Source organism: Drosophila simulans, chromosome X (genome assembly GCF_016746395.2).
Source record: "Drosophila simulans strain w501 chromosome X, Prin_Dsim_3.1, whole genome shotgun sequence".
Taxonomy (NCBI): domain Eukaryota; kingdom Metazoa; phylum Arthropoda; class Insecta; order Diptera; family Drosophilidae; genus Drosophila; species Drosophila simulans.
This window is the reverse complement of record NC_052525.2, coordinates 6,543,860-6,558,140: the sequence shown is the minus strand read 5'-3', so window position 1 is coordinate 6,558,140 and position 14,281 is coordinate 6,543,860. Positions and strand designations below refer to the sequence as shown.

At 43.2% G+C, this 14,281-nt stretch overlaps 2 protein-coding genes across 3 annotated transcripts in view; one reads left to right on the top strand and one right to left on the bottom strand.

Annotated features, from left to right (window-relative positions):
- The first annotated feature begins 146 nt into the window (after nt 1-146).
- Nucleotides 147-10,606, top strand: LOC27208079 (actin-histidine N-methyltransferase). The gene is made up of 3 exons (XM_016183712.2): nt 147-1,207; nt 9,440-9,697; nt 9,764-10,606. Exons 1-3 carry the CDS (start codon nt 339-341, stop codon nt 10,248-10,250), a joined length of 1,614 nt encoding a protein of 537 aa, XP_016038388.2. The 5' UTR covers nt 147-338; the 3' UTR covers nt 10,251-10,606.
- The window catches only part of LOC6740008 (uncharacterized protein DDB_G0284459), a 56,245-nt gene continuing 43,815 nt past the window's right edge, over nt 1,852-14,281 (bottom strand). For both annotated transcript variants that reach the window (XM_039297912.1, XM_039297913.1), the window contains 2 exons: nt 4,678-6,739; nt 1,852-4,201 (listed from right to left, as the gene is read on the bottom strand). In XM_039297912.1, the coding sequence (XP_039153846.1) occupies nt 3,144-4,201; nt 4,678-6,739 (3,120 nt within the window). In that variant the 3' untranslated portion in view covers nt 1,852-3,143. The remainder of the gene's footprint in view (nt 4,202-4,677; nt 6,740-14,281) is intronic.

Sequence of the window (14,281 nt, the reverse complement as noted above, 5' to 3'; positions counted from 1 at the left end):
AAAATAATTATTATAATATTATTGATGTGCCAAAAATGCAATGTGAATTAAAATTTATTTTACAAGAAAACATAAGTTTTGTAATAAAAACAAGCTTATTAGTACCCCTATTAAAAAGCTTTTAGCATAAAAGCTCGTCGACTTTGTGACCAGCTGGAGGAGTAATTTTGTGGCGCCCGACGAATGGTCACACTGCCGGCCAGCTGATCGCCCGCGTGCAGATTTCTAGACTTTATTTTCCTTATTTGGCTATTGTTGTTTTGGGCCGCCGGTACCGCTTAGCTTTCTGTCTCCTTCTTTCTCTGTCTTTCTCTCTCGCTCCCACCAACGGCACCGCCATGGGCAAGAACACGAAGCGCAACAAGAAGACAAAACAACCGCAGCAGCCGCCACAACAAAACGGAGTAACTGCATCCGCATCCGGCACAGCAGTCGAGGATTTTGAGGACCAACAGGCGGCCAGTTCGTTGCCCCGCTTAAACGGCAAAAAAAGGAGCCAACTGAACAAGCTCGTCGAGGAACTGCTTAACTTGGTGGAAAAGCAACCGGCGAATCCCAACGAGGAATGGAAGCAGTACGAGCAGCTGCAGCAGCTGCTAAAACAAATCATGATCCTGGAGGAGCCACTTAGCCAAGCAGTGTGTCCGCAGATCAACGATTCCCCCGACGATCAAACCCGCCTGGCCAAAGTGGAGGCGTTCAGTGCGTGGGCCAAAGATGGCGGAGTCCACAGTGAGGGACTGGAGATAGCCATCTTTCCCGGCTACCAACTGGGTCTGCGGGCCACCCGACCGTTGGCCAAGGATGAGCTGGTGCTCAGCGTGCCCCGGAAGCTCATCTTCTCCGAGGAAAGCAACTCCGATTGCCGCCTATTTGGCAAAATGACGCAGGCCACCCACTTGAACCTGGCCTATGATCTGGTCATCGAGAAGATCCGTGGCGAGTTCAGCGAGTGGCGGCCCTACATTGATGTTCTGCCCGCCAAATACAGCACCGTGCTATACTTCACCACCAAGCAGATGGAGCTCCTCCGGGGCACCGCTGCCGCCTCTCTGGCACTGCGTCAGTGTCGCGTCATCGCCAAGCAGTACGCCTTCCTCTACAGGTACGCCCACACCATGACCGAGCCGAGCACCGGGAACAGGAGTCATCCGGGCGAAAGAGGCCTCTTCTTCACGCAGCACGGACTCTGCTACGAGCTCTACAGGTGAGTTTCGATTGAAATTTGGGATTGGAATAGCTAAAGGTGCCTTACAAAAATATCGCTTTTTTTTTAAAGTATGTTCTACTACGTTTCCACAATCGAAAGAAGAAATATGATTCTGTGCTGAAAAGATGGCTTAAGGCCAAGTTTTCCGCTCTAAAGATCTCTTCAGTTCTGTTCAGAAATAGATTGTATACCTTTCCGGAATTCCATTTTTAAATCCTGCCCGTGTGTTGATCTTTCCCTAAGTGTGTTTTTGGTTTAGATTGGTCTTGTTTCTGCTGCAGAGAGCCCTCTGAATCTGCCAGTTGTCCCACTGGCCATAAATTACATGTACACTTACAGCTGGTACTGTTTGTTTTAAAGCGAGAGTAGATGCATATGGCCAGATTGCCCGACCATTGTTGACCTTCCCGTCTGGCATTGTGATCGCATTGTTTTGCCGAAGATCTACGATCTATTTACGGATCCTCTTCTACTTGCGACGGCTGGGTCATGGTGCACTGGGATGGGTCTGGTTCTGGTTCTGGTTCTGGTTCTCCACTCGCTTCTGTATTTATAGTGCCGCGATTTCGACACGAATCTTCGGTTGTGGTCGAAAACCCCAGCGAGTCAGGCAGTCAAGTGCTTTCGAAATGCTTGAAATCTTTGCCACAATTTGTTCTACATTTTATTTCTCAAAAAAATCAAATTGAAACTTATTTACATACATATTTGAGCGTGCTTAAATGTATAATTATATTTATATATATAAATATATATATATATACTGTCGCCAGATGTTCTACTGCCTAGTGAGAGGGGCGGGGGTGGTAACGAAAATCAAATCAAAAATAAAGTGCCTGCACTACGAAATAAATACAGGTGTTTCTTCTATTTTCACTTCTTGGTTTTTGCAGTACATTTTGCGCATTTTAACTATTAGTGTTGTTCTTGCTGTTGGTATTGTTGTGCTAATGACCACGCCCACATAGCGCCCATTTATGCCTTGCCTTGATCTAATTTCAATTTAATTTTGGTATTTTAGTCAGTGCCAGAAAGAAGTTTGCTTCGGTTAAATCGTATCGAACACAGTATTCCTCATCATTTTCTTTTGTTTTTTTTCTCTCGTAATTTCCTCGTTAATATTTATTGTCCTCATAAATGGTTTTATTTTGCTTTCTCGAATTTCAATATTTATTCGATTTGGGCTTTTTTCGGGAAAGTGTCTGAACACAACTGTACTTTGTTTGGCTAAGATCCTGTTCTGCTGTTCTGTATTTAAGTTAGTTTTTGTCTTTATCTCGTGCTAAGAAACCCATTTGAATGCAGTGTCCTATGATTTAGTTGATAGAGTCGCGTTAGTTGATGGATCATACTCGTACACTAGGTCTAGATAGTTGGAAACGATAGTTTGCCGAGCTTAGAGACTAGCAACAGTGCGCGCCATAAACGTAGGGCGAATTGAATTAGGTTTTGCGGTCTACAACGATACAAATGAAGTAGAAAATAAATAAAGTAAAAATAAATATCATAAAATGGACTATACAGTTTACATTCCAATCTGTCATGAAAATCACGTAGACAAATTTATAAAATATTGAAATATTTGAAAATGAACACTGTTTTTTTAAACTGTATGTCTGCACAATCTTTTTAAACCTTTCCTTACAAAGCGCCTTATGGCCATGCCACGCACTGTCTAAATGTGTTTTCTAGGTTGGTTTTTGTTAGTTTTACTTTCTCTCACAGAATGTTCCTCTAATCGAGTTCAAAAAAATTCCACATCCTACCTGCTTAAACTAATTAATCGACTAACTTTTGCTCCTTCGCGTTAGAGTGTGTGTGTTTGTGTGTGTTGGGGGGATGTCCTTGTGTGTGTGTGTGTTAAGTGTACATTTATATAAAACTTGGCCTAAACAACGGTCTATTGTTACTAGAGGAGCCTACTGCCTATCGCCTAATTGTCGAAGGATTTGCGCAGCGTGTCGAATAGATATTCCTGCACCTCCGGCGAACTGGGATCCATGGTGTTTAGCTTCTGTTGGGCACTTCTCAGCGAAATGGCCAGGCCACGCCCACTCAGCGCCTCCGGTGGAGCAGGTGGTTGCGCCCCCGTTGTAATGGTATTCGTGGTACTATTCGTGGTCAGCGAGGTGGCGGTGCTCAAGGTGGCGGATCCATCGCGGGCAAAAAGCAGGGAACTCTGCCGCTGCAGCTGATGGACGGGCGTGCAACAGGCCACCGAAGTGGAGATGCTGGCTATGCCCGTCTTTGAGCCCGATCCTGATCCTGATCCAGCCCCTGATCCCGAACTGGATCCAATGACCAGCTCTTCCATGTGCTGGCGCATCGAGGAACGACGCGATGGCTGCGCCATCTGCGGCAGCTTGCTCTTCATCGCATTGTAGGTGCGCAGGTAGCTGCTCTTCCTCCTGCGCTGCTGTTTCCATCGGCACACGACGAAGATGACCAGGAAGGTGGCCAAGGCGGTGACCACTATCGCCGTGCTGGCCACAATCGCGGACTTGATTCCGGATGGCATGCTGGCGTACAAGCTGCTCAAATGCTGCTGCGATACGGCGGATGTGGCCGCCGCTGCAGCAGGACTGCGATGAAATCCGGGACCGGAGAGCTCTAGATCCAGGAGATCGTGTGCCCGCGCCACCTCGTTTTCGATCTCATCGATGACATCGTTATTCGGCGGCAGCTGGCTGTTGTCCGCTATCGAGGAGGAGTTGCCGCCATAAGGGCTCACGCTCAGATCAATGTCAATGCTGGTGGGCTCCGAATCGGCGTTGGAGTCCGCCTCCTGGGAACTTCCGTCGAGCAGCAGTCTAGGCGGTGGCAGGAAATAAGGATTCCTCTCCTCGGTGGCCGTGGCCAAGGAGGCGAGTGCCAGGGTCTTCCACGACGGGAAGAATCCCAGCGACTTCTCCCCGCGCGAATTGATCGAAATAGTTCCAGTTCCGGCTCCAATGGTCGCCGATGAGGAAGATGTCTGTGCGTAGGCGGGACCTGAAAGGAAAGCATTTGAGCGACAGGAAGCTGAACGAGATTAAGACAGAGCAGCGGGGCGAGAAACGGAGGAAGATATTTAGTCTTTCAAGGCATTTCAAAAAGGCAAAGGGTGAAGTTAGGAAGAATCACAGGGCAGCTGGCAGGCAGGAATCTTAATGGCTATTTAAATCCATTTAACCAACAATTATTTATGCCATACAATACAATTCTACTTTCTAATTGAACTTACGCAAACTATTTGATTAGATTTTATTGTTTTGAGGGGCTTATGCCAACTACGCGTACTTTCAATATTTAGTTCTTCTTAGCTGGTGTTTCTATATGTGGAAGCCCGCGAAGGAGCAAAAGACCTCATCCCGACCTTTCACCCCTCCTGCCACTGCCCCCCTTCCCGGCCCCTCCCCCTCTTCCTGCCACGCCCCTGGCCTCCGCCAATCTCTGGCGTTGCTGGCGCAACCTTAAAGCCGTAATACCTCGACTTCCCATCGGTTTGACCTCGTCATTCGGCTCGATATCGATGATGGAGGTGAAGTAGCTGGAGCCCTGCGAGTCGGTCTTGATCTCATCGGGCTTGACGCTCTTCAGATCCATTAGATTGAAGTGCGGAAAGTTCTCGAAGGCCGTGACAATGTCCATGTTGTCCTGCAGCAGGACCTTCTGGCCGGGATAAAGACGCGAGTGCTCATCGCCGCCATTCACGATGGTGGACAGATGCAGTTGGCTGGAGCCGCGTTTGCGGTGCTCGATCAGCTCCTCCAGGGTCATGTTGCGCTGCTCCAGAACCTTAAATAGTCGGTTACCCGACCGCCGATCCTCAATGAGTTCCAGCAGATCGGTGCGGTCGTCCACATCGTCTATGACATTCAATTGCGGTGGCTTAGCCGCCGATAAAGAGGGTGGTGGTGCATAGGACGGCGGTGGTGGTTCATAGGAGGGAGAGGGAGGTGGTGGTGGAGGTGGTGCTGCTGCTGCAGGAGTGGGCGACCTTGCTGGTGGTGCAGGCGCAAGTGCTGGTGGTGCTGGCACGCGAGTGTGATGCGTGTGACTCTCCACTTCGTCGAAAAAGTTCTCAAGCTCGTCCTCTCCGTAATTAAGTTCCTCGCTGTTTTTGTTGGAGGGTGTAGCTGATGTGGTAGAACTAGGTGCAGCTTCAACCAGATCTACCTCCTCACTACTCTCTCCGTTATTGCCCCCTATAAAGTTGTCCTTTAATCGCTTTTGATTCTCTTTGACGCTGGAGTTTCGCAGACGATAGCGCGGACTTCCGGGCGCGAAGGAAGGAGCAGCTGGTGGTTCTGGTGTCTCGGTGGGCGGAATGCCTTCTCCAGACTCTGCCTCACTGGAATCTGGTTCCACCACCTCCTGGTTCTCCTGATTCTCCTGACTCTGTTCCTGATCCTGCTCATCATCCTGTTCCCTTTCCTCCGAGTTTTCCCTCTCCTCTTCATGGCTTTCCTCCACGTTGTTAATCACCGTGCTGCTAGTGGAGTAAGCGGTGCTAGTCTCCGCTTCCTGAGTGGTGGTCACTGCCGTCGCTGTGGTGGTGCTAGTGGTGCTGCTAGTGATCGGCTTGAAAAGTCCTGGTGGCTTTAGGGTGGACCGGAGATGCTGTCGCTTCTTGTACAGTGGCACCCGGGTGGTGGTGCTGGTGGTGCTTGCACTTGCACTGGTGCTGGTGGCCATGGTGGTGCTACTGTGACCATTGACTCCACCCAAAATGCGTCTTGTCGTGCTGCTCTCCCGCGAAGAGCTGCCAAAGAGCTTCAGGCGCTGCAGGGCGTTGGGGAATTTGGCCTTGTTTTTGGCTATCACGGATTCATCGTCATCGTTGCCAGTGCTGCTAGTTGTGGTATACGCAGCAGGCAATCGCCGCACACCCTGTTTGTTCTGTTGGTTAGACGACTTTTTCGGGGGATCCGCTCGGGAGCCTGGAGAGGAATACGTGGAGGCTGGTGGGGCAACGGCTGTGGTTTGCAGTGCCAACAGAGCATTCTGTTTACCCTTGAGGAGATCGTCCAACGAAAGATTCTTTTGCTGTAGGATTTCACTGAGACTCAGGCCTCCGGAATTCTTCAGGATGTTCTTCAAATCCACAGAAGTTTTGGTAGGTGTCGCAGCGCCAGCATCGACAATGGGCTCCTTTTTGGCCTGGCCATATGGGCGACGATAGGCCTTGCTGGGACTACTGCCCTGCGGACTGGAATCCGTAGGCTCCACTCGCTTACGCTGTTTCTCCCGTTCGCGATCCCTTTCGAGGGCAGCCATAGGTTCCCTCACCAAGGGTTGATTCCTTCTTCGCAGAGCGTCTGCATCATCCTCCACATGACCGCGCCAGTAAGCAGATGTCGGGTCTGGGCCAGAATCCTCCTCGGTGGCACCCATTGTGGCCAGCGGAAGTTGGGGGCGTCGTTTCCGCTTACGAGTTGCCAACTGGGCGGTACGACGGCGGTTGGATGTGGCACCAATTCCACTTCCGCTACCATCGCCCGAGCCCTTTGAATCCTCCACAATCAGGGAAACACCTGTCTGCAGCAACTGTAAGAAAAGACAATTTATTAATCAAACGATTGTTTTTGTAAATGAATGTATTAAGTATATTGCTATTAGAAGTCCCCATATCAGTTCTCTAAGTGTACAAGAACACTTTCTCAAGTTAAGCCACATAAATAAAGGTGTGATGGATGAGCCCGTGCTATTTGATTGATGGAATCAATACATATTTGGATCGCTCTTCATTGACTTTCCTCCATAATCCGTTTCCCGAACATGCTTGTGAAAACCTCCGCTCATTTCGAATTATTGACATTTAATCAAATGTCTGTTGTTTATGGAGAAAAAGCCATCTGCTGCACTCCGTTGGCATTTTCTTTGGAAAACAAAGAAAAACTTTGGAAACGAAAGTCATCGACATTAAGGGGATAGTTGGATGTTATAGGTTTAGAAGACTAAATGATTCTTAATACTATCTGACGTCCCAATTTTTATGTGGAAAGCGTTGTGTCTCTGCAGGTGCCTTGTGCTTATGTAATTAATTTTCAATTTTCGACTGGCAACAGAAGCGAAAGGAAAACCAGATACAGGATTGATTATGAACAGCCGGAATGCATGCATATATATTAGGCCATGAATAATATATGTATTCGTGAGCTTGGTATGTTTGCCTTTGATTAACTGCCGGCAAAGGCGATGGCTATGGACATCCTTGTCATTTAATCAGACTAATGCATTATGGCATCCCCTTTGCGGTTTCACCTTTTTAACCCCATCGATTGGCCAGACAGATGCCGAAATAATTGACCCAAAAGCCAGGAGGCAAACTATTTATGGAAAACTTGTACGGAAACAACTCATTACAATGCCAAAGGAAATACAAGAAATCCTGCTGGCAAAAACATGCAAACAATGCACAAATAATGGAGAACAGGGGCAATCGTTGCATAAGCCCCGGAAAATCGAATCGAGTCGTTCCGAATAGTGTGGTATGGTATGGTATGGTATGGAATGGAATCCCAGACTGCAGCCTCCGACCATTACACGCATTTCTCTCACGTCATTTGCTGTGACATCTCTTTCGAGTCAGCTTTCTTTACCTTTTTTTGTTCCATCCTGCAGCATTTTCAATTTGGTCTAAGTTTCTGGCATTTCCCCGTGAAAAAGGAACAGCCGTAAAAGGGGTTGGGGAACTACCGGAATATGCATGCATAATGAAGACAGACGAAGGCTGGGGGAAGTACGGAGACCTCACGTCGCCAATCGGTTTGTATCGTAAGAGTCTCAACTTGTCCGGCGAACCAATAGGGCAAAGCCAGGTGAAACCGTTTGCCAGAATCATAAATCAACATTTTTTGTTGCCAGCAGATAGGTGGATCACATAGGAAATTAGGTATTGGATTCCAGTGAATTAAGAGATGAGTTTCACACGAATCCCAATTACAGCATAAGAATTTGCATCTTGTCTGCGGCAAGCAAGTTGCATTGAGCATTTTGCATTCACAGGCTTGTTTTTGACACATATTATTTTGAGGCGTAATGGCAAACCAAAGATCGAAGGGCAACAGAGATGCAGAAAGCCACAAAAGACGTCGACAATTCGAGTCACTTGAAAATGTCAGCTCGGAGAGTTTATTAAATCCGGATGGCAGGATGCCTGACTGGATGGCTGACTCACTTCCCTTTGTAAATGACAGGTGAGAAGCGCACCTGGCTCCTCGAGCCTGGCATCCTTCATCCTTGGTTGTTGCCTCCAGACAACTTTGTCGATGAGGGGGGAGAAAAAAAGATGCCGTCCTTTTGAGACCCTAAAGCCCGTCGATTTTCATCGATAAATGTCAGGATACGTTAACAAAAAACACCGTTTTCCCTACAAAGAATATATAGTTACGAAATTATCACAAAAGTCAATCAAAACTAGCACGCAATATAAATTATATTTCTCTCGTCTTTAGTTGGACACAATGTTTCTCACTTAAAGTCATAAACCTCTTACGGATATAAAATGGAAAACTGTACAATTGCCTCATCGCTGAAAATGTATACATATAAGTCGACAAAGGAAAAGCTTGATATACTAAATAACTTAATGGCGCATTCAAGTTAAGTTATCCGATTAAATAGGGAAGTAGGAAAGTAGAAAGGTAGGAAAGCAGCAGACCCTTGAATGCTGATTAACTTTGTCCTAGGTACAGTCGCCCCAATGGGCCGCACTCGCTCGAACCTTTCCAACACTGGCGGCACTGCCACCTAATAACTTATTACTTTTAATAAAAATACCCTGCAGCTTCTGTGAAGGCTGGCTGGTAAGACATAACAGCCAATACAAAGGCTTCGAGAAAAAGTTTACAACTTCTCTGCTTCTTTCCACTGCTGCCCAGAAATAAATATGGCCAAGAGAGGGAAAAAGGGTGAAAACTTACTGCAATGGCTTTTCTAGCTCTTGTCCATGGTGATTTCTAACAAAGTGAGTGGCGACTCCCACCCCAAACCACTTCAAACAAGTTGCTGCTTTTCATAATTAAATTGAAAAATTTATGCACAATTAAATGAAAAACTTTTCTTTGTGGCCGAAGCAGCAGAAACCGCAGCAAAGCGAAAAAAAAGCCAAACATAGCCAAAAAACGAGGGAAAAGAAATGCTGGGAACCAAGTCGACAATATGGTACTCTTTTTAGTTTGGGGGACAACAAAATTATAATATTTAAGGCCATTACCTAACAGTTTCTTACATTGTGTCTTTCAGATGGGCCGTTTCCACAGTGATGACCCGCCAGAATTTAGTGCCCAGCGAAAAACAAGAATCAGAGGACACTCCAAAATTAATCTCGGCTTTGATTCCGTACTGGGATATGGCGAACCATAGGCCGGGCAAGATTACCTCCTTCTATGCCGCCGTGCCCAGGCAACTGGAATGCACCGCTCAGGAAGCTGTTGATGCTGGAGAGCAGTTTTTCATCTACTATGGCGATCGGTCGAATACCGATCTTTTAGTGCACAATGGGTAAGCATCTTTCAAAAAGGGAATATTGCTATTATCTTATGTTTATTATCATCGTTTTATTTTTAGTTTCGTAGACGATAACAACCTCAAGGACTATGTTAATATTCGAGTAGGCCTGAGTCTCACGGACGCTCTTGCTGCGAAGAGGGCTAGCATTCTGGACAAGCTGAACATCCGGTACACCGCAGAGCTGCGTGTGCTGCCCGCACCGGATTTCATTTCCAAGGAATTGCTGGCATTCGTCCGGGTTTTCAAGATGAGCGCCGAGCAGTTGGATCACTGGTGCAGCGACTTGGAGCGGGCCGGGGACCTGCTGCACATTGACTGCGCCCTGGAGACGGATCACGAGACACGAACGTGGCAGTTCCTGGAGGACAGGTTGAAGCTGCTCCTGGCCGTCTTTAATAAGGAAATGCAGGAGGCCGACGAAGTGAAGGAGCTGGAACTCAAGGATGGCCAGGAGATCGAGCACATGCTCTTCCTGTATCGCCGTTTAGAGCGAAGCATTCTCGCCGGAGCTTTACAATACGCCCAGGAGCATCGCAAGGTCTAGGGATTTAAGCAGACAACCAACAATATTCGAGTGGCCATCGAAAGCGACATCAATAACTCAGTCTAGCATTAGCAATTAGCTATCTATTTTTTTTTTACCATTACTTAACTTATTTTTACTGAAAGTTTTAGTCGACAGTTTTTGAAGTTGGATACCAAAATAACTTTTAATTCTACAACGATGGATTTGTTGTAGATTGAGTCACGGAATAATCTGCTAGATTTTAAACTCGTGTTCGTCTAGTGTCCTACGCGCATTCTAGAATATAGCGTTTTATTGTTTTATGTTTGTTTATTTTATTAATTACAATCATGACAGTTTTAGTATTTTGGAATTAAAAATGAAGTCAAACAGCACAATGTAGCATTTTATAATTTTGTGAAGGAGTTTTTATGCCTAAATATAAGTTAAGTATAAAAAAACACTATGTTGCGGTTGCATCTCTTCCAGGTCACGAGGGTTGAGTAAAATTCCACTTCGATTCATTTAATTGCCCATAACTAATTGACTGCCAGACGTCCAGCTGTGACAGCTTCAAAAACCAATCAATTTGCAAAATCAATCCCCCGCTTGCCGCCAAACCATCACGCCCACCCACACTGGCTGTATTGATGTATGTGGATGCGGATGCCTTGTCTATAGAAGCAAAGTATTTGATTGCGCCCAACGTGTCTTTTCATAGGTCACTTTTAGAACGCGGAGGAACGGAAATGAAATTGTACATTTAAATTTGACAACGTCAAAATGATTAAACGAAATTCTTTTTTTACACATAAAATTTGGTTCTTTGGAATTCTAACGATCACAAAAACGCGCAGTTGGTAAGGAAAATTTAGAGATTTTTCAGTTTAAATTTTTTTCTTGGTCTCGCCAATTATTCACGAAAAAAACTAGTCTTAATTTTTAGTAAAAAAATATCCGAATTTTTATCACAACTTATGTAAGGGTAGTTCAAATGTGGAATGCCATACCTTGTTGAATTCGTTGCTTAATTTCCTATCGCGTGGCATCCCCAGCTAAAAATTTTTAAATTTTACCGTTTTTCGAAAAAAAACGTGATGTAACCCCTTACAAAAAAGTGAAAATTTCGAAAAAAAATTCATTTTACCAAATCCTCTAAAATGGGTAATGGGTCGTTAGGTTAGGTTGTCATCTACAAAAATCAGTATTTTTCGTATCCGTGAGTCTTAATTCTGCGAAGTTACAACTAAAAACCCATTAAAAAGAATGATAATATTGGCAAAAAATGTATCTTGATTTTTAGTAAGAAAATTATCAGAATTTTAAGTACAACTTTTGTAATTGAAGTTCAAATGTGGAATGCCATACCTTGTTGAATTCGTTGCTTAATTTCCTATCGCGTGGCATCCCCAGCTAAAAATTTTTAAATTTTACCGTTTTTCGAAAAAAAACGTGATGTAACCCCTTACAAAAAAGTGAAAATTTCGAAAAAAAATTCATTTTACCAAATCCTCTAAAATGGGTAATGGGTCGTTAGGTTAGGTTGTCAGCTACAAAAATCAGTATTTTTCGTATCCGTGAGTCTTAATTCTGCGAAGTTACAACTAAAAACCCATTAAAAAGAATGATAATATTGGCAAAAAATGTATCTTGATTTTTAGTAAGAAAATTATCAGAATTTTAAGTACAACTTTTGTAATTGAAGTTCAAATGTGGAATGCCATACCTTGTTGAATTCGTTGCTTAATTTCCTATCGCGTGGCATCCCCAGCTAAAAATTTTTAAATTTTACCGTTTTTCGAAAAAAAACGTGATGTAACCCCTTACAAAAAAGTGAAAATTTCGAAAAAAAATTCATTTTACCAAATCCTCTAAAATGGGTAATGGGTCGTTAGGTTAGGTTGTCAGCTACAAAAATCAGTATTTTTCGTATCCGTGAGTCTTAATTCTGCGAAGTTACAACTAAAAACCCATTAAAAAGAATGATAATATTGGCAAAAAATGTATCTTGATTTTTAGTAAGAAAATTATCAGAATTTTAAGTACAACTTTTGTAATTGAAGTTCAAATGTGGAATGCCATACCTTGTTGAATTCGTTGCTTAATTTCCTATCGCGTGGCATCCCCAGCTAAAAATTTTTAAATTTTACCGTTTTTCGAAAAAAAACGTGATGTAACCCCTTACAAAAAAGTGAAAATTTCGAAAAAAAATTCATTTTACCAAATCCTCTAAAATGGGTAATGGGTCGTTAGGTTAGGTTGTCAGCTACAAAAATCAGTATTTTTCGTATCCGTGAGTCTTAATTCTGCGAAGTTACAACTAAAAACCCATTAAAAAGAATGATAATATTGGCAAAAAATGTATCTTGATTTTTAGTAAGAAAATTATCAGAATTTTAAGTACAACTTTTGTAATTGAAGTTCAAATGTGGAATGCCATACCTTGTTGAATTCGTTGCTTAATTTCCTATCGCGTGGCATCCCCAGCTAAAAATTTTTAAATTTTACCGTTTTTCGAAAAAAAACGTGATGTAACCCCTTACAAAAAAGTGAAAATTTCGAAAAAAAATTCATTTTACCAAATCCTCTAAAATGGGTAATGGGTCGTTAGGTTAGGTTGTCAGCTACAAAAATCAGTATTTTTCGTATCCGTGAGTCTTAATTCTGCGAAGTTACAACTAAAAACCCATTAAAAAGAATGATAATATTGGCAAAAAATGTATCTTGATTTTTAGTAAGAAAATTATCAGAATTTTAAGTACAACTTTTGTAATTGAAGTTCAAATGTGGAATGCCATACCTTGTTGAATTCGTTGCTTAATTTCCTATCGCGTGGCATCCCCAGCTAAAAATTTTTAAATTTTACCGTTTTTCGAAAAAAAACGTGATGTAACCCCTTACAAAAAAGTGAAAATTTCGAAAAAAAATTCATTTTACCAAATCCTCTAAAATGGGTAATGGGTCGTTAGGTTAGGTTGTCAGCTACAAAAATCAGTATTTTTCGTATCCGTGAGTCTTAATTCTGCGAAGTTACAACTAAAAACCCATTAAAAAGAATGATAATATTGGCAAAAAATGTATCTTGATTTTTAGTAAGAAAATTATCAGAATTTTAAGTACAACTTTTGTAATTGAAGTTCAAATGTGGAATGCCATACCTTGTTGAATTCGTTGCTTAATTTCCTATCGCGTGGCATCCCCAGCTAAAAATTTTTAAATTTTACCGTTTTTCGAAAAAAAACGTGATGTAACCCCTTACAAAAAAGTGAAAATTTCGAAAAAAAATTCATTTTACCAAATCCTCTAAAATGGGTAATGGGTCGTTAGGTTAGGTTGTCAGCTACAAAAATCAGTATTTTTCGTATCCGTGAGTCTTAATTCTGCGAAGTTACAACTAAAAACCCATTAAAAAGAATGATAATATTGGCAAAAAATGTATCTTGATTTTTAGTAAGAAAATTATCAGAATTTTAAGTACAACTTTTGTAATTGAAGTTCAAATGTGGAATGCCATACCTTGTTGAATTCGTTGCTTAATTTCCTATCGCGTGGCATCCCCAGCTAAAAATTTTTAAATTTGACCGTTTTTTCGAAAAAAACGTGATGTAACCCCTTACAAAAAAGTGAAAATTTCGAAAAAAATTCATTTTACCAAATCCTCTAAAATGGGTAATGGGTCGTTAGGTTAGGTTGTCAGCTACAAAAAACAGTATTTTTCGTATCCGTGTCTTAATTCTGCTAAGTTACGAAGTTAAAAAATATTTTAAGAATAAGCTTGTTAGTTGATCTTACAAACCAAAACTGCAATATTATGTCAGTTTTCGTTTATTCGAAGATTAATTTCTGACTGATCACGCCGTCATCACAGAATCGGATTGACCTGTGTTATGGGGATTGGGAATTGACGTGTGCACTGAAACCCGGGAAACGACAACAATGCACTCAAAATTGCAGTTCCTAGTGGTGTTAATTATGGACCCAATGAGGATGAAGCCCCAATTCGTCTGCCGATGGCGATGATTATGGGGGGGCAGTGATGTTGTGCCACAGGCATATATTCGGAGTGGAAA